The sequence below is a fragment of the Trichechus manatus genome, unplaced genomic scaffold, assembly GCF_000243295.1.
Source record: "Trichechus manatus latirostris isolate Lorelei unplaced genomic scaffold, TriManLat1.0 scaffold00144, whole genome shotgun sequence".
NCBI lineage: Eukaryota > Metazoa > Chordata > Mammalia > Sirenia > Trichechidae > Trichechus > Trichechus manatus.
The window spans coordinates 1,565,961-1,585,991 of NW_004444080.1; the positions used below are offsets into that span (position 1 = coordinate 1,565,961).

The following is a 20,031-nucleotide window of genomic DNA, read 5'->3' on the forward strand; positions in this document are numbered from 1 at the left end:
GGTTTTTCTAGTCTCCATTAGACCAGTAAATCTGGCCTTTTTTTTGTGAGTTTGAATTTTCTTCTACATTTTTCTCCAGCTCTGTCTGGGACCCTCTATTGTGTTCTGTGTCAGAGCAGTCAATGGTGGTAGTTGGGCACCATCTAGTTGTGCTGGACTCAGTCTAGTGGAGGCTATGGGAGTTGTGTTCCATTAGTCGTTTGGACTAATCTTTTTCTTGTGTCTTTGGTTTTCTTCTTTCTCTCTTGCTCCAGAAGAGGTGGGACCAGTAGGTGGCCACTCACAAGCTTTTAAGGCCCCAGACACTACTTATCAAAGTAGGATGTAGAACATTTTCTTTATGAACTATGTTATGCCAGTTGAGCTAGATGTTCCCTGAGACTGTGGTCCCCAGCCCTCAGCCCAGTAACTCGATCCCTATGGGAGTTTGGATGTGTCTATGAAGCTTCTATGACTTTGCCTTGGTCAAGCTGTGCTGGCTTCCCCAGTACAGTGTACTGTCTTACCCTTCTCCAAAGTTGCTATTTATCTATTGTCTATTTAGTGTTTTTCCCTCCTATCCTTGCCCTCCCTCGTAACCATCAAAGATTGTTTCTTTCTGCATGTAAATATTTTCATGAGTTTTTATGGTAGTGGTCTCATACAATATTTGTCCTTTTGTGATCACTTATTTCACTCAGCATAATGCCCTCCAGATTTATCCATGTTGTGAGATGCTTCACAGATTCATCATTGTTCTTTATTGCTGGGTAGTATTCCATTGTGTGTATGTACTGTAGTTTGTTTATCCATTCATCTGTTGATGGGCACTTAGGTTGTTTCCATCTTTTTGTTATTGTGAACAACAATTTCTCAATGAACATGGGTGTGCGTATGTCTATTCATGTGGTGGCTCTTATTTCTCTAGGATATATTCCTAGGAGTAGGATTGCTGGGTCATATGGTATTTCTATTTCTAGCTTTTTAAGGAAGTGCCATAACGTTTTCCAAAATGATTGTACCATTTTGCATTCCCACCAGCAGTGCAGAAGAGTTCCAATTTCCCTGCAGCCTCTCTAACATGTGTTATTTTCTGTTTTTTGATTTATGCCAGTAATGTCGGGGTGAGAGGTATCTCACTGTAGTTTTGATGTGCATTTCTCTAATGGCTAATGATCACGAGCATTTCCTCCTATGTCTGTCAGCCACATGAATGTCTACTTAGGTGAAGTGTCTGTTCATATCCTTTGCTCATTTTTTAATTGAATCATTTGTCTTTTTGTTGTAGAGGTGTTGGATTTTCCTGTAGATTTTAGAAATTAGAACTTCGTTGGGTATGTCATAGACAATTTTTTTTTTTCTCAGCCTGTAGGTTCTCATTTTACTCTTCCAGTGAAGTCTTTCGATGAGCATAAGTATTTAATTTTTAGCAGATCCCAGTTATCTAGCTTATCTGCTGGAGTTTGTGTATTGTTAGTTATGGTTTGTATCTTATTTATGCTGCATATTAGGGCCTCTAGTGTTGATTCTATTTTTTCTTCTATGATCTTTACCATTTTTGGTTTTATATTTAGGTCTTTGATCCATTTTGAATTAGTTTTTGTGTATGGTGTGACATATGGGTCCTGTTTCTTTTTTTTTACAGATGGACATCCAGTTTTGTATTTATGGTAATTTTTAAATCTTCATCTCTCTTACGCTGGGTTCTCTAGAGCAGCACAACAAGTGAAGCACATATATATATACTATATACATATCTATGTACGTATGTACATATGTATACTTTATATGTGTATACACACACACACATATATACGTAGAGAGAGAAAGATTTCAAGGAAACGGCTCAGGCAGTTGTGGAGGCTGGCATCTCCCAAATCCATGGGTCAGGCGTCATGCTGGAGGCTTCTCCTGACTCACGTGGTTGCGGGGCTGATGAACCCAAAATCGGCAGATCAGACGATAGGCTGCTGGCTTGCTTCCCGAAAACCAGAGGTCAGATGATGACCGGTTGGATGCAGGATCGAAAGAGAGAGAGCTTTGCTGGAACATCCATATATATTGGATGCAGGCTACTCCCCCAAGGAAAATCTCCTTACATCAGATCATAAAATGGAGGATAATCACATAATAGGATCATGGCCTAGCCAAGTTGACACATAACATTAACCATCACATAACCTGACTAGCCTTTTCCCCCTTATTATATTTCATTTTGTTGCTCCCTTGCTGTCTTGGTCATCTAGTGCTGCCATAACAGAAATACCACAAGCGGATGGTTTTAACGAAGAAAAGTTTATTTCCTCACAATCAAAGTAGGCTAAAAGTCCAAATTCAGGGTGTCATCTCTGGGGGAAGGCTTTTTCTCTCTGTAGGCCTTCTCATCAGTGTTCCCCTGGACTAGGAGCTTCTTGGCACGGGGACCCCAGTCCAAAGGACGCACTCTGCTCCCAGCACTGCTTTCTTGATGGTATGAGGTCCCCCAGTCTCACTGCTCACTTCTGTCTTTTATATGTCAAGAGATTGCCTCAGGACACAATCCAGTCTTGTAGATCCAGTCCTGCCTTATTAACACAACTGCCACCCATCCTCCCTCAGTAACATCCGAGAGGCAGGATTTACAACATAGGAAAATCACACAGTACCAGGAATCATGGCCCAGCCAAACTGATATACACAGTTTTTGGAGGACATAATTCAATCCATGACACTCGCCCTCTGGATGTAGTCCAAACTTTTAATGTAACTACCAAGAACTTCTCCTTCTCCTGCCACTTCATACTGTATACTGGAGCCGATGGAAATACTTCAGATCCCTGAACTAACCTTTCTTGCTATTGCCTCCCAGCCTATGTATGTCCTATTCTTTGGGATTCTCTCCTTGTGTCTTCCTCCTCCCCACCTCTCCCACCACGTTGCTGTCTCCATAATCTGACTGCCTCCACCTGGCTAACTCCTATTAAACCTTCAAATTTGGTATTCTCCAGGGGACTCTCCTTACTTCTCAGCACTGATGCTCCTCACAAAATCTTCCTAGCATTCAGGACTTATTCTATCTTGTCGTGTATCTTGCTGTGTCGAGCCCAACTGCTTATCTATATCCCTTTCTAGACTGTAAATTCCTTAAGAAGAGAAACTCTGATTTGTTCTCCATTGTAATCCTAGCACTATAAGGACACTGGTGGTAAAGTTTTCACTTTCCATGTTGGAGACCCAGGTTTGATTTCCAGCCACCTCATGTGCAGCCACCACATGTCTGCCAATCGTGGCTTGTATGTTGCTATGATGTTGAAACAGGCTTCAGTGGAGCTTCTAGACTAAGAATCAGCCAGTGAAAGCCCTGTAGATGACAATGGTCTGATCTGAAACTGTTTGTGGAGAAGGTGCAGGACTAGGCAGTGTTTCTCTCCTTTATCCATGGGGTCGCCATGAGTCAAGGACATTTGAAGTAGCTAACAGCATCAATCCTAGCACCTGCACAGCACCAGGCAAATAGTAGCCAGTTAACATAAAACCAAAAAAACCAAACCCACTGCTGTCGAGTCAATTCTGACTCATAGTGATCCTATAGGACAGAGTAGAACTGCCCCACAGGGTTTACAAGGCTGTAAATTTCTATGGAAGCAAATTGCCACACATCTTTCTCCCGAGCAGTTGCTGGTGGTTTCCAACCGCCAGCCTTTTGGTTAGCAGTTGATCACTTTAACCACTGTACCACCAGGGCTCCTTTCCAATTAATATAGCCAGTAAATATTGGCTAGGTGAATGATAAATATAAAGAAAACTTATACTTGATGTTAAGAGAAATAAAACAGGTAAAAAGAGAAATAATTTACCTAAAATATGCTAATATATTTTAAAATGAGTAGAAATTACTTTTGTTTGCGTACATGTTAGAGTACTCATACCACTGTTATCCTACATTAACAAATCCAAATTATACTTTAGATATAATTTGGAGAATGACTTAGGCTCTTCATGCAAGAAGCCTTGGTATATGAAAAATAGTGTTTTTTCCCCCTCCATGGGAATCAATATGATTATACTCATTATAACCCACTGCCGTCAAGTTGATTCCGACTCATAGTGACCCTATAGGACAGAGTAGAACTGCCCCATAGGGTTTCCAAGGAGCGGCTCTGGATTTGAACTGCTGAGCTTTTGTTTAGCAGCTGAACGCTTAACCGCTGTGCACTAAGAACAACCATCAGGGATTTGTTCGATAGAGTATGGCATTTTGTGACTGGAAAAATGGAAACCAGAGATCACTTGTTAGTTTGCTTAAAATATTATTTTCTCCTGGAGTTTCTGCACAGGAACAGGCACCAGAAAACAGTGTTCCAAAGGGGCATCCAGGGTCACCATGGGAACTGCAGGGAACAGAAACATTTGTGTCCCAAGCTTCTGGAACAGAATGATTGAAAGAACATGAGCCAGAGAAGGGGAATTTAGGAATCTACTGAGGATGACTGAAAGAGGTCTTTGGCCCCAGTTATACCCTAGAGATAGGTACATGGTCACAGGGAATCCGAAATGAAAGATGAATGTTACTTGTAGCCTGTGGAGTTGTCTTCAGTTGATAAAAAGAACTTCTCAGTGAGTGTGTATTTTGCTTATTTTGTTAGCTAGGAGCAAATCCAGTAATAATACATAGATCCAAGCAGATATAATAATTTGAGGCTTGGGAAAATCAGATTTTGGAAATAGTTTTGTATTTTTTAATCTTGGGTTTAACATTAATAACAAGTATTTGTGCAGGATACCATTACAGCCTGGCACTCACCTAATTCTGCTGTTACTCCTGTGAGTTAAAAATTATTATAATACCTATTTACGACCATGAGGAAACTGAGTCCATGATAATGCATACAGTTAGCGGTAGGATGGTGCCTAAAACCCAGGCTTCTGAGTATAAACTCAGTATTTCTTCCTACTATTTCAAGCTAGGAGCCTTGGTGGTGCAATGATTAAAAGGTCAGCTGCTAACCGAAAGGTCAGCAGTTTGAAACCACCAGCTGCTCCTTGGAAACTCTATGGGGCAGTTCTACTCTGTCCTACAGGGTCAACTATGAGTTGGAATTGACTCCACAGCAACGGGTTTGGCTTTGTTTTTTGGTATTCCAAGCTACAAAGAAACTGATCTACGTATTCAGATAATTCACACAAATTCACTTCCGATCATTTTAATTGTTCACATATTTATTAATTCTCCAAATATTTGTTGAGCATCTGATTCATGTCAGTTTTCTCATCTACAAAATGTGAATAATAAAATTTATTACCTCATGGTCAAAGTAGAGGGTCAGCGAAAAAGAGGAAGACCTCAATGAGATGGATTGACATAGTGGCTGCAACAATGGGCTCAAGCATAACAGTGATTGTGAGGATGGCGCAGGACCTAGAAGTGTTTCGTTCTGTTGTACTTGGGGTTGCTATGAGTTGGAACCAACTCCATGTCACCTAACAACAACAGCATTATTATTACTAATATTATTTTCCTGATAGAAATATGTACAGAGTATAGTAGGGACATGTATTAAATGTGCATGTCGAAGTGAAATTTCAAAACTTGAAATTAAAATTTGTAGCCAATTGATGATATTTCTCAGTAGGTGACAGTGGTGATAGAGGCGATGGTAATTGAGATAGTTATGATGGTGGATGAGCAGTGGTGTGGGGAACACTATTTTATATACTTTTGGAGGAAAAATATTCAGTTTTTATTTCTTCTCAGAAAAGTAAGGATGATGAATATGTGTCATTGGATAAATTCTGTAAAATTTAAAAAATGCATTGAGTTGTTAGCTTATTTGAAAAATATAGCAAACTGACCAATAAACTGGCCACCATTAAGTATGTTTTCCTGGCCATGAAACTTCCTTTTACCTCCTAAAATTGCACCATTCTTTACTGTCTGCATCAGTCAAGGCTGGCCCATTTCTCTAGGTTTATATGGAAATTGTTAATTTGAATTGAATTGTTTTATTTAATGTTTATTTAACCAGTATTTCTTAAGCTATGTTTTGTAGAATGCTAGTATACTATCAGTAAATCTGCTGGTGGATTTGGACTCCCAGCCCTTTGGTTAGCAGCTACAGCTCTTAACCACTGTGCCACTAGGGCTCCTCAATAAATCACAGGGCTGGAAAAACAATCCAAATTTTTATAGAAGCCACAGGACAACAATGGCAGATAACGTAATATCTTTTATTGTTGTATTCTAAGCTTAAATTATTTCAATATTTTCTGTAAATTTTATGAAGAAAATAGTTATGCATATACATTATTGTTGCTTGATATTTATCATCTCAAAAGTTTAAGAACCAATGAGCTAAACAATGTAAATTAAGCTAAGTTAGGAGAAAATTGAGATAAGATTCTTGGTATTAGAGCAAATAAAGAATACTGCTCTTTTCCCACTGTCAGCCAGGTATGTAACTTTAGATAATCAATTACCCATTTTGGACCTCAGTTTCTTCTTTTCTCTTCCTTCTACTTTGCTATACACTTTTTTCAAATGACACCTTTTCAAGAAGCCCTGGCTGCTCATCCATCTGCACCATCCCCACCTCCTTCTCCAGGGAAAGGGTCTTCACTAAACCCCTGAAGTTCCATGGGGTCTTTTTGAAAACTCTGGCACTAGCTGATCTCCTGTGTCCCTTCTGGTTCTTACTATCTTTCATTCTGGTTTGCAATTCTTAAAACAGGCATTAGTGGTTAGTGTGATACCGAATATGGCATGGTTGGGCCAAGATCTTAGCATCTGTGGGCGGCATATTTCATGAGCCACACACTGTCTACATATTTTTGGTTTTCTGGTTCTACTGTAAAAACTTTTTTTTGGTATATGTGTATTACTAAAAGCTGCTTCAAATTATTTTTGGCATCAGACAAGGAATTATCAAAATATGTAAATAATTCAAATTACATTGAATTTCAAATTACTCGGCAGTGTGAATGTCAACTGCTTCCTGTTTCATAGTTAATCTGAATTTCTAGGAAAAATTCAAGGTATTCTATGTTTTCTTTTTCTTGCTTAACTTATCACTATTAAACAAGCAACTAAAAGAGCATGTTCTAGTGAAACATTCTGATGAGAAATGATAATTTTACAAGACTAGAAAATGTAAATCTCTCAGCTGTTAGGCCATTTACTATCCTGAGAGCATTATTACTTTCTTGCTTCTAACAAGAGAGAATATTACTCTTCTTTATCGCAGCTACAAGATAAAACTTAGTTCTTTTATGTTTTTCAATACTCTTGGTTGTGTATAGATAGATCTCCCATTAGTGCTTTTTTCTGATCTCAGAACTGGTCACACCAGGTCACCACTGGTCTGCATTCTGTTTTGGGACACACTTTATGAGGGATATAGACAAATCAGAGAATAGAGTGTCTGGACAGTGAGGGGGCTTGAAACCATTCAACATAAGAAAATAGAGATTTTAATCTGGGGAAGCTAAGGGGAAGGGGTGGTTCAAGGGAACTGCCATTGCATTTTTGACGAGTTTTCATGTGTAGGAAAAGACTAAAGGTGGTCAGTATGGACTCAAGGTGGTAGGATTAGAAAAAGGATGGCAACCTATTCTGGGGCTGCCTCCAACAGTGAGGTTCCTAGCTCTGGAGGTACACAAGCATATGCTGCAGAACTGCCTGTCAGGATGTCCTAGTCCAGATTCAAGCAGTGATTGCAGAGTTAGACTAAATGTTGATTTCAAACTTGAGACACTTCTATACTTGAGGGCTAAATTTCTGTATTTAATATTACCTTACTTTCCTGAGGTTAAGAGGGGCATATTAATTCTCTTAGTATTTCTTTACGTGTGAGACAACTTTATTATTGCTTAAAACAAAATCCAATTCCTTTCTTATGCATAAAATTGGGTGATTAGAAAGAAGTTTCTTCCATAATATTCCTCTACAGGCTGTAAAAACATACCTTTATTATGAAACTATGACCAGTAGGAACTTGGATCCATGATAATTGAGACAATAAAGTGTTTTATGATCTCACTGGAACCTTGACACATATGTGTGCTGGGTGTACTATCTTGTTCACAATTTCTCTTGTAGAATTTTTAATACTATTTACATTGTGCAGATTTTGGCTTAGAGAGATTTAATTAAACTGACAGTCACTTATTTTCCTTTCATGGAACATTTTAAAAAACATTACTTATTACCTTCAAAATGTCATTATAATTTCATATTGTAAATACAGTCAGGAAAAACAAAATTTTGAGTTAGCATTCTTGATTTTAAGGACTACTATTCGTTCAGGTCATAACTTACTTCTCATGAACAAAATTTCTAAGCAACAGAATTATATGAAAAAGGCTTTGTAAATATTTATCAGAAAATAACAAGAAGGTGTTCAATTAAAGCTGGCTTCTCTGAAAGTGTAGATTTCGAGTTCTCATTGGACTATATATATTTACTTTGTGAAATTAAAGGTTTATGCATTGAATGAGAACTCCAACTTCTTCTAATGCAACTTTCCTAATAAACACTCCAGTGAAAAGTTGTTTGGAAACATGTTAGTGGACTTTAGATGCTACATAAATTTTAAATCACCAAATTTGGAAATAGATTGCCATCACTGGATTGATTTAGGCTTTTAAACAAAAGTAAGTTTTTGAGACATTCATATACTTTACTTTTCCATGTCTTTCACATATAAAATCTCAATTAGAATTTTCTTTAAACAAAATGTTTTGAATTGACGAACACTGTTGACACCAAGATTGAGGGAATAGACATCAGGAAAAACTCAACTAATTGTATGTGTGGACATACTTCATTCTTTAGAACTCTAGGCCAGGGCTGTGGCTTGTAATACATGAAAACATGGAATGCAGCTCAGAGTCGTGGAACACTCATCACAATTCATCTTTACAGGACTGTCATAGTTTCAAAAACTCTTTTGAGGTTTTTTTTTTTTTTTTCCTGATGTGAAAATTAAGCGATTGTAAACGGTGATCTTTTGGGTTTCTTCCAGCTTTAAATTTATATGGTTGTGGGCTTAGAATTTAGACATTGGACTGTTCTGTTCGAAGTATCTTACAAGGTCATGTTTTGTTAGGATTACTGAGGTTTTCAGAACAATTACTATTTCTGAATATCAAAGTAATATTCGTTTATCGTTTTTGTGGCTGTTTGGCTTTTTGGATAGCCAGTGAAACAGGCTAACAGTGAGTTGAGCTTCATTCTCTGGCCTCAGTCCTCCCTAAAAGGCAGTTAGTCTGCGCTTCACGCGCTCGCCCCCTTCTTCTCTAGAGGTAAACAAGCGACACCGAACGCAAAGGCCGGCGCAAATCCCTTTCAGTTTCTGGAGAAACCAGAGCGCATGCTCTTTTGATGGTGGGTCCGTAGCGCCATTTTCGTATCGAAGGGACTGCCTACTAATTAACCACTTCCATAGGACACCTAGCATTAAAGTTATTCAAATGGTAAGAAGAGCCTCGCTGAAACAAGTTAAGGGGCTTTTTGAGCTCTGCAGCGCTTCAGGGGAGATTTCGTAAAGAAGTTCTTTTGTGTTAATTCCCCTGGTTGACATGTGGCCGCCTCCCTTCCCTCCCTTTCTCTCCCCCCTGGATGGCCTCGGTCCTCCGCCCCGCCCCCCTCCAGCGATAGAGCAATGTAAAGGTTTGGCGTTTGTGATGATTTTGCGCCGACAGTGGCAGCCCGTATGAGAGGACCTGGGGAACCGGATGGGAGCGTTTCTCCCCGTGAGAACAAAGCACAAGTTACATCAGAGTCTAATATGTGTAGAGGAAACTAGTACCTGTACTGAGCTAGGAGGTAGCGCTTCTTTTATAAAATTTTATATTTTGTAAAGATGGAGACCCTCAGTGGTAGGGGTGGGGGTTGGTTGAAAAGTTAGCTAGTGGTAAGGCAGGGCACGAAGATCTGAGGTCTTTGTGTGCGTGTGTGCATGCAAGAGTTTGGAAGAATGCGAGTGAGTAGGACGAGAGAAAGAGAATGAGAGACTGAGAAGAAAAATCTGGAGTAGGAAAAGGCTTAGCGGGTGCAGAAAAGGAAAGGGCACCGGCGCATCCTTGCCTCTGAGGCGACGACAGAGCCCTCCGCGACATCCAACTCCATGGTTTCATTCATAAGTTTCTGGTCTGGAGGCCCCGCCCGGCTCCCCTCGGCCGAGGGCCGGGTTTCCTGAACCCAATTGGTGAACAGCAACAAAGCCTTAGCAACTGGCTCCTAGTGACCCGCGGGGCGCCTGGTAACTGGGGCGCGAGGCCAGCGCGGAGAAAGGAGACGGGCTGTCCCTTTAAGGGATGGCCGCGGAGTCGTGAGAGTCGGGGGGGGTTGGAGGAGGGCGGGGAGGAAGGTCTGGGGGTGGACCTAGGGGGAGGAGGAGGAAGGGGAGCTGCTGAAAGGAGGTGGCGAAGGAGGAGCCAAAGCAGCTGCTGCCAGCCCGCAGGCACCGGAGTCCTGCCCGCTGCTTCAGGAGTAGCCACGGGCGCGATCGGGGCCAGACGTCTCCTCCTCCATGATCACTTTGGGAGCCGGGGGAAGACTTTGCCCGGCCGTGAGAGCTGGTCTGCGTTTCCCAGGCGCGGCGGCGGCGGCGCAGCAGCAGCAGCCGGGTCCGGCTTGGAGCGTCCACATCCCGGGGCGTGTGCGCCCCGCGCGGAGCGGGCTCGGGCTCCCCGCGGAATGTTCCCGGGGCGTCCGGCGCGCTGACCACCCGGCCGCCTCCGCCTTCGGCACCTGCTGCCTCTTTCGGGCCGGCTTGACATTTGGGACTGCTAGCACCCCGGCTTCTGGGCAGTGGGGAAGCCCCCGGGGGTGGGTGACCTCAGCTGGCCACGACTCAGCACTCCCCCGTGCGTATCTCGCTTAAGATGGCAGCGGAGTCAGGGGAACTAATCGGGGCTTGCGAGTTCATGAAAGGTGAGGAGCAGCAGCCCCTCATCCTCCGACTCTCCCTCGCCCCAACTCTTCACTTCTCGCCTCTACGTCCCAACCCACTGTCCTAGCTTCTCCCGGGGTCCCCAAGTGTCCTGCAGCCGCTGCGCGAGCTCTCGTCCTCTCTCGGCACTCTTCTCTCCCGAGGACCCCCTGCTTCCGGCTTCTCTGTCTTTTCTGCGTCCCTGGTTCCCTTTGCAGCTCCCTCAGACGGCCTCCTCGCCCTGTAGTGGGACTGCGCTGACTTCTGCTTAGACTCCTGCACGCAGCAGATCTTGAGGATCCTGCTCCAGCTCTTCCCTTCGGCCGTCTTTATCCCACTCTTGCTGGTCTCGGTTTTAGGACACCACCGCCTCTCTCCCCCCCCCCCGCCCCTTCCTCTTCTTGAAGTCTCCGGAGCCACAGGGAGAGGCTTGCCTCTCTTTTCCGTCTCTGCAGTTGCTGAGGTGTGGAGATTTCTAAAGCACATTTGCATCTCCAGTTCTGGGGTACCCTCAGCTCCTGTCTACTCCAACTGGCCTGAAACGGGGAGATGTGGAGCCGGGCCCCCTGCTAAGTCCCTCCTTGTGATCCTCTTGCCGTTGCTATTAACTGTTGTGCTTTTCGGTTTCTGTCTCTTTTTGGGAGAGATCAGATTTTCCCAAAAATTCCACGTGTTATTGGGGTCTTTAAATTATGGGTAGCAGTTGTTGTTTTGATCCTTCGTGTATTATCACTATCTCCCACACCCAGCTTCCCTACTTCTCATGTGTTTTCTCCTGTCTTTTGAACTTGTCTTTCAGATCGGTTATATTTTGCTACTTTAAGGAATAGACCAAAAAGCACAGTAAATACCCACTATTTCTCCATCGATGAGGAGCTGGTCTATGAAAAGTAAGTTTCTGTTTTGTTTTTTTTTGTCATCCATTTAGCTTGTTGGCTCTTTGGTGAGGAAACTCCACTCAGCTTTTTATGACAGTTTTAGTCACTTTCTCCAGTGGTGCAAATAACATTACCAATTTTTTTTTTAAGGCTCAGGTGCTTGGGGAGAGGTGCAGGGAAAGTTAACATAATTTGAACGTGTTAGTACCTCAGTCCTTTTAGAGTTCTATCTATATTAGTTCTTCCTCCCGCCGCAAGAAACAGCAAACTGTACACTCTCAGAACACTCCCCAGAGTAGGACCAGCCAGACACACACTCTGAATTGCCAGACTCTGTAATTGGCCTGTGAATACTCAGTTACTGAGTATTTATGGGGCACCCACAGGGTGCAGGGCAGTGTATTACAGGTGCTTAAGCTGTACAGTTCCCAAGGCTTCTGTTGTAACTCAGGATGTTTTTGTGCAATTTGTTTTCGGAAAGTGGGACATTAGCTGCAGGGAGCTGCATCTAAATCATATCTATGAGTAGGATTTTGCTTGTATGACATATTATTAGGAGCCTTGGTGGCACAGTGGTTAAGAGCTTGGCTGCTAACCAGAAGGTTGGCAGTTCGAATTCATAGCTGCTCCTTAGAAACCCTATTGGGCAGTTCTTTTTTATTTGGGTACCCCAGGCTTCGTGCTTTTTATTTGCCTTTGAGGAAGTGGTATAGGAGTGCTGATTTACTTTCTTTTTGGTTATTTTGCTTCTCTGGTATTAGGATTTGAGAGTGTAAGAGTATGGAACCGTTTTCTACGAAAGACCATTGGTCTACAGGAAAAAGGTATCTAATACTTTAAGCATAGTTAAAAATTAAAGAGAAACAAAACTCCATTCAAACCAACAGACAATAAGAACAAGAAAAAGGCTGATCGATTTGGTTTGCTTATGTCCTATATTAAAACAGTTGTTTTAGATGAGTTGGATATATTTTACCACCACTCGTCTCTCAGTTTGTCATACTGTTGTGGCTTGTGTGTTGCCGTGATACTGGAAGCTATGCCATGGGTATTTCAAATACCAGCAGGGTTACCCACGGTGAACAGGTTTCAGTGGAACTTCCAGACAAAGACAGACTAAGAAGAAGGACGTGGTGATCTACGTCTGAAAAAATTGGCCAGTGAAAACCATATGGATAGCAGCAGACAATTGCCTGATACAGTGCCTAGAAGCTGAGCCCCTCAAGTTGGAAGGCACTCAAAATATGCCTGGGGAAGAGCTGCCGCCACAATGTAGAGTCGACCTTAATGACGTGGATGGAATAAAGCTTTCCGGACCTTCATTTGCTGATGTGGCATGACTCAAAATGAGAAGAAACAGCTGCAAACATCCATTAATAATAGGAACATGAAATGTACGAAGTATGAATCAAGGAAAATTGGAAGTTGTCAAAGACCACAGCCTTCAGTATGGATTACACCTCAACATAAAAATCCTCACAACTGGACCAATAAGCAACGTTATGATAAATAGAGAAAAGATTGAAGTTGTCAAGGATTTCATTTTGCTTGGATCCACAATCAACACCCATGGTAGCAGCAGTCAAGAAATCAAAAGAAGTACTGCATTGGGCATATATGCTGCGAAAGACCTGTTTAAAGTGTTAAAAAGCAAAGATGTCAGCTTGAGGACTAAGGTGTGCCTTACCCAAGCCAACGGTATTTTCAATTGCCTCATATGCATATGAAAGTGGAACAGTGAATAAGGAAGACTGAAGAAGAATTGACACCTTTGAATTATGGTGCTGGCAAAGAATACTGAATATATCATGCACTGCCAGAAGTACAAACAAATCTGTCTTGGAAGAAGTACAGCCAAAATGTTCCTTAGAAGCGTGAATGGCGACGCTTGGTCTCACGTACTTTGGACGTGTTATCAGGAGGGACCAGTCCCTGGAAAGGACATTATGCTTGGTAAAGTAGAGGATTAGTGAAAAAGAGGAAGAACATCAAGGAGATGGATTGTCACAGTGGCTGCAACAATGAGCTCAAACAACAACGATTGTGAGGATGGCACAGGACCATGCAGTGTTTTGTTCTGTTGTACATGGCGTTGTTATGAATCAGAACCAGTTTGATAGTACCTAACAACAACAACAATATATTTTAATTTAAACATTTAAAGTCTTGTTGTCTTAACCAAATGGGCAGTTAAATGAACATAGTTAAATGAACCATAACCCATTGCTGTCGAGTCAGTTCTGACTCACAACAACCCTATAGAACAGAGTAGATCTGCTCCATAGAGTTTCCAAGGAGCTGCTGGTAGGTTCGAACTGCCGACTTTTGGTTAGCAGCCGTAGCACTTAACAACTATGCCACCAGGGTTTCCAAATTAACCATAGTTACCCTAATAAGCTCTATAGGACTTGTTCTGTCAAAAGGGGTTTTGGCAGTTCTGCTGAAGGATATATGGGTACCACCATGCATTCAAAGAGTGAGACTGTTCTGTGCTTTCAAGAGCATGTCTTTTATTTGAGGGAAAAAGATCTTTGTTACTTTATCATAGAGTTCTTGAAGCTCATGTCTTCAGGACATTTCTCGTGGTGCTGGGTGGTGGATTCTTCTTGAATGACTGAAGTGAAAGTGGGAATGAAAGAGCTCTTTGCTGCTGTGAATGCCCAAAGATGCTGAGGCAAAGAGGTCTAAGTCCCTGGTGTCAGATTACAGCTCCTGGACAGAATGAAGTTATGCGCAGCCTGCTTCCTGACCCTGTGTACCTGGGTGATGTCACTGCCAGCAGTGTTTATTGAGTGTTCACTCTGTTATTGGAAATGTGTAGTGTCACGCCTTTCTTTTTGTGAGGTTGGGGTTTAGGGGACTTCTCGTGAGTCAGAGGTAGGGACTGTGTATATGCCATTGTGTTCAATTCTGCAGTGACCTAACATGCCAGTGATTGTTAATATGTCATTGAACAAGCTCAAGTCCTTGAGGTCTGAGTTGCTTCTCTTGGAACTTCTAGGTGGTAGATCTGGCAGGAAATTACATTTAGCAATTAAAGCAAAACACAGTGTTCAATCACTTTTTAATTTTAATATTGATATGTTGGGAACATATTTTATGATTTTAATGTGAATGTTATATGGTTGCTATGAATAGGAATCAACTCAATGACACACAAAAGCAACAATTTTAGGATAGCACTACAAATTACATTCCATTTATAGTTATTCTGCTGTATTTCTGGTGTCTGGTAAGATTTGTAAGACTTGCTGGAGAGGCCTCCCAATCTATATTGTGAGTTTGGATGTCATTTGAAACTATGAGGGCTCCAGCCTGGACAGAGCATACACTTCTCTTAGCTTGGACTTGCCCTACCATGCCACCTGTGGCTGTGGTTCTGACCACCTGGAACATTATCTTTTTTGTTACCCCAACATATACTCAGCGGTAGGAGATACAAAGAATAAAATGATAATGAACGCACACCTTACCCACAAGCATGACGAATAAATACACATGAGCCCCAAAACTGTAGGGGGATAAACAGGACTGCAATTAGAGGTGTAGAAAAGATAATTGCCATAAGAGAAACATATAACCCCTGTGCTAGGAGGAATTCAGAAGAGGGTGGAGCACATCTGGTTGAGGGGTTGATGGAGGAATTAAGATTAGCTTGAAGGGTGGACAGGGTTTTACCAAGCAGAGATGTGAAAGAAGCCATCCCAGAAGAGAGAATAGCTAGGGCAGTGGCTTAGAGGAAGAAGTCATTGGACATGTGGTCAGGGAAAAGTAAGTCCTCCAGGTTACCTGGTGTATATAGGTCACGTGGGGAATGTGGAATATGAAGTGGAAAGGTCTATTGGGTAGATTGAATGCCACGATCAGTAATCTGCCATTTCCTTAGTAGGCCATGGGACTCTCATCAAGGGCTTTGGGGCAGGCCACGGTCTGACTGGGTTTGTGTCATAGAATTGCCGATAACGACAAATATTTTTCGAGCATTTATATGTTTGCCAAGTGCTGTTCTAGATCCACAAATATTAATCCATTTGATTTTCACAACAATTCTATGAGGCAGCTCCTATTATCATCCCCATTGTACAAATGACAAGAGTAACATACCAAAGCCAAACCCGCTGCTGTCGAGTCAGTTGTGACTCATAGCAACCCTATAGGTCAGAGTAGAACTGTCCCAAAGGGTTTCCAAGGAGCGGCTGGTGGATTCGAACTGCTGACCTTTTGATTAGTAGCCGTAGCTCTTAACCACTGTGCCACCAGGGCTCCGAGTAAGGTACAGAGAGGTTAATAACTTGTCCAGGGTCACAGGAGTATGAAGTAGCAGAGCTGGAATTTGAACCAAAGCTGTCTGGTTCTGGAGTACATATATCTTCTCTCAAAGAATTAATGATTGCATCATTTAAGATGGGTTAGAGAGGAGATAGGAGTCCATGTAGAAAAATTCTGGAATATTCAGGGAGAAGAAACAAGTGCCTAGATTAGAATGGTGGCAATGGTGATGGAAAAAAGGGATCTGAATTCATGTGACTTGGCAACAGATCAGGTGGGTGGGCGGGGGCTTAGGAAAAAGAGGAGTCAAAGAAGTCTTTAAGACAGCTTAGGTTGCCGTGAGCCTGCTAGTGCCATTAACTGAAACAGGAAGTAGGGTAGAAGAATTGGCTTTAGTGGGAAGATCATTCTATTTTGGTCAAGTTGCTGCTGACTGAAAGTTGCTGCTATCTACTCCTGTAAAGATTACAGCATAGGAAACCGTATGGGGCTGTTCTACTCTGTCACATCGAGTTGCTATGAGTCAGAATGGACTCGACAGCACCTAACAACAACAAAGGTTATCCATATCAGTGTTGTATATCATGTAAGTTTGAAGTTCTTATATACCTACTCCTCACTTATCAACTATCTTATCTGAAATTTTGCATTTATGACAATAGTAAAAAGTCTACTATCCACCTATTTTGTGCGTTAATGACGTATGTCTGGCGGTAACGAACGCCAAAGTGCGAGCTGAGAGTAATGCTGGCTGTGATGGTTAAGTTATGAGTCAGCTGGGCTGGGCCATGATTCTCAGTGGTTTGGCAGTTATGTAATGATGTAATTTGGCAGGTTTGTAATGGTGTAATTGTCTTCCGTTTTGTGATCTGAAATGGTCATCCTCTAGTTTTGCATAACACTGATTTTCACAGAATGACCTGGTCTTTTGAACCTAACCATGTCGATAAGTGAGGAGTGGTGTACTTGGGAGTTTCTCCTAAAGAGCTGATAAAGCTGTGAGAATGGTATGATTTCTGGTGAGAAAGATATCAAAGTCTGTTTCACAGGCAGGACAAGGATGAGAAGAGCAAGGGGAGGAGGTTGAATTAAGCAGCCAAAGAAGTAGAGAAACACTGAGGGGGAGAGTAGAAAGGGGCAGAGCGATGGAAGCAGTGCAACCATTGTTTCAGATCCGCTTCTTGAAAGTGTGGAATGAGGAGAGACTGCAAAGCCCCTAGAAGGGTTTCTATCTGTAGAAGGTGTTGTGTGTTGAGAAAAGCCTTAACTGTGTTATCATAATGAACTTGTCTTTAAAGAAAAGAATATATTTATGTTCATTACTACCCAGGGCTTTGTACAGACCAATAGCTGTGTAATTATTTGCTGAATGTATAAATGAAAGACTGCTTTTCTAGCTAAATTATGAGCTTGGAAATGAAGCAATTATTTCTGAATCAGAAAGTAGACCCTTTAATTATTAGCCTCTAGGTTCTTTGGACACAGCTGTGTTTTGTGCAGATGTTTACTTAGTTGTAGAAGGATGATAGCACTCCATGATTGAAATGACAACCTTTTGAGAAGCTGGTGGAGAAAATTTAACAGAATGGCCTCAGGAGGAAAGGCTATCAGAAATGACTTTTCTGCTTGAGTTTAGACAGAACTTACCTTGTTACTATAAAGGCCTGAGCAGTTTTAGTAGAACTTGGATGATAAGAAAGCATAAATTTCTCCTTGGGGTATGCTTTCACAGATCAGAATTAAAATCACAGTATAGGCTAACACACATATTTGACAAAAATAGGCCCATAAAAAGGGAGCCTTTCAAAGAAAATTTATTTGTATTTGATTAAGCTACAAATAACTCTCAACTCTCCAGAAAGACTAATTCTTTGATATTGGAATTGGGCCCTGTAATCCAAATAGAGGCTTACTTTTTATAACTTAGCTCAAAATTTCTTGGCTCAAAAGTTAGCAAAATCAAATATATTAATTGTTATAGTCTTTGTGTGCCCCTCTTGATAGTTCTAATGGATGTAGGATTAGATGTTAATGGCATAGAAACCCAGTGTGCTGTGAAGGATAGGGTATAGGGTCTTTTTTATCAGCCGCGTCCTTTTTTTTTTTCAATTGTACTTTAGGTGAAGGTTTATAGAACAAATAGTTTCTCATTAAATAGTCTGTACACATATTGTTTTAGGACATTGGTTAACAACCTCACGACATGTCAACCCTCTCCCTTCGCGACCTTTTTTTTTTTTGGTGAAAATATACATAGCCAAAGATACACCATCCATTTCAAAAATTTCTACATGCACAGTTCAGTGACATCGATTACGTTCTTCCAGTTGTACTGCTATTCTCACTTTAGATGAAGGTTTACAGAACAAAATAGTTTCTTATTAAACAGTTAGTACACATGTTGCCCTATGACAATGGTTAACAACCCCACTACATGTCAACACTGTCCTTACTCAATCTTGGGTTCCCTATCACCAGCTTTCCTGTCCCCTTCTGCCTTCTAGTCTTTGTCCCTGGACTGCTGTGCCTCATTAGTCCCGTTTTGTTTTATGGGGCTGTCCAATCACCGGCTGAACGGTGAACCTCGGAAGTGACTTCACCGTAGCCTCATCCATTTTCATTCTCTCCTTGTGTTTGCAAAGGAAAGGTATTGAAAATGCAGAGGAGAGCATTCATAGAGATATTCTTGGTTCTAAATTTTGAGAAGTTTCTAAAGTGACCTACAAAGAATTTCCCCAAATAGTTTTGCATGTAAGAATGTACATCAGATAAAGAGGACTAGTTAGCTAAATTGAAGACAGATAATTTCAAACATTCAATTTTCATTTAAATTTTATTAAAGCCCCCTGATGTTAATGAGTCCAGGAATTTTTGGAGAAGTAAATTAAAGAAAAATGATTTCTTTGATCTAGTCTGTAGCATAGCTTTGAGTCAAAATGTGAATCTAAGATATCGTTGAGTGAAGTACAGAAAAACTCCTCTTACCGGGAAATATTTGTGGGAATGGAGTATTTTGATTAGATAGGGGTGAGAAGAAATCTCTTTGGTTTTTAAATTTTTATTTCAAATTTAACAAATAGCAAGTGGGGTAATTTAATGGAAAGATGAATATCATTTAAGCTCATATACCAGTTATCAGTTGCCACTGAGTCGACTCCCACTCATGGCGACCCCATGTGTATCTGGTAGAACTATGTTCTATAGGGTTTTCAATGGCCAATTTTTTAGAAGCAGATTTTCAGGCCTTTCTTCCAAGGTGCCTCTGGGTATACTTGAACCTCCAACCTTTGGGTTAGTAGCTGAGCATGTTAACCATTTGCACCCCCCAGGGACTCCTAAGCACATCCACACATACACTTATATATGATCTTATACATAAAACCATTAGAGGCCCCTGGATGGTGCAAATGATTTGCTCTCGGCTACTAACCTGAATCTTGGTGGTTCAGACTTATCCAGCATTACACAGAAGGAGGTCCTGGCAATCTGCTCTGTAGAGATTATACCCAAGAAAACCCTATGGAACTTGGTTCTACTTTGTAACACTTAAGGTCACAATGAGTTAGAATGGACTCAACCGCAACGGGGTTTTTTTTTGGTTTAAGGTTATTATTTGCTACTTCAGCTGTCATTATAACTACTACAAATATATACAGAAGAGGCGATTTGGTTTAATTAAGAGACAGCTTTCACTGTAGAAATAATAACAAAACAATAACAACAATAGCTATCACATAGTCCTTGTGCCAGGCAATGTTCTAAGTGCTTTATGCACATTAACTCAACTAATCCTCAGAACAAATCTAGGAGTTAGGCGCTATTATTATCACAACTTGAAAGATGAGGAAACTGAGGCCCAGAGTAATTGCCTGGGGTCACTGAGCTGGAGGTGGCAGAGCCGGGTTTCATGCCACAGGGAGCCTGCCTAGAGCACGTGTTCTTAACCAGGAGACTTCATGCAGGTTCCCAGTTGTCCTAACCCTGATGCTTGTGGG

The 20,031-nt window shown here is 41.6% G+C and overlaps 1 protein-coding gene across 4 annotated transcripts in view; it reads left to right on the top strand.

The window, feature by feature from the left end:
• Window positions 1-10,357: 10,357 nt before the first annotated feature.
• Window positions 10,358-20,031, top strand: part of CDC14A (cell division cycle 14A) — a 189,447-nt gene continuing 179,773 nt past the window's right edge. For all 4 annotated transcript variants that reach the window (XM_023739992.1, XM_004385721.2, XM_023739994.1 and 1 more), the window contains exons 1-2: window positions 10,358-10,891; window positions 11,689-11,779. In XM_023739992.1, the coding sequence (XP_023595760.1) occupies window positions 10,843-10,891; window positions 11,689-11,779 (140 nt within the window). In that variant the 5' untranslated portion in view covers window positions 10,358-10,842. The remainder of the gene's footprint in view (window positions 10,892-11,688; window positions 11,780-20,031) is intronic.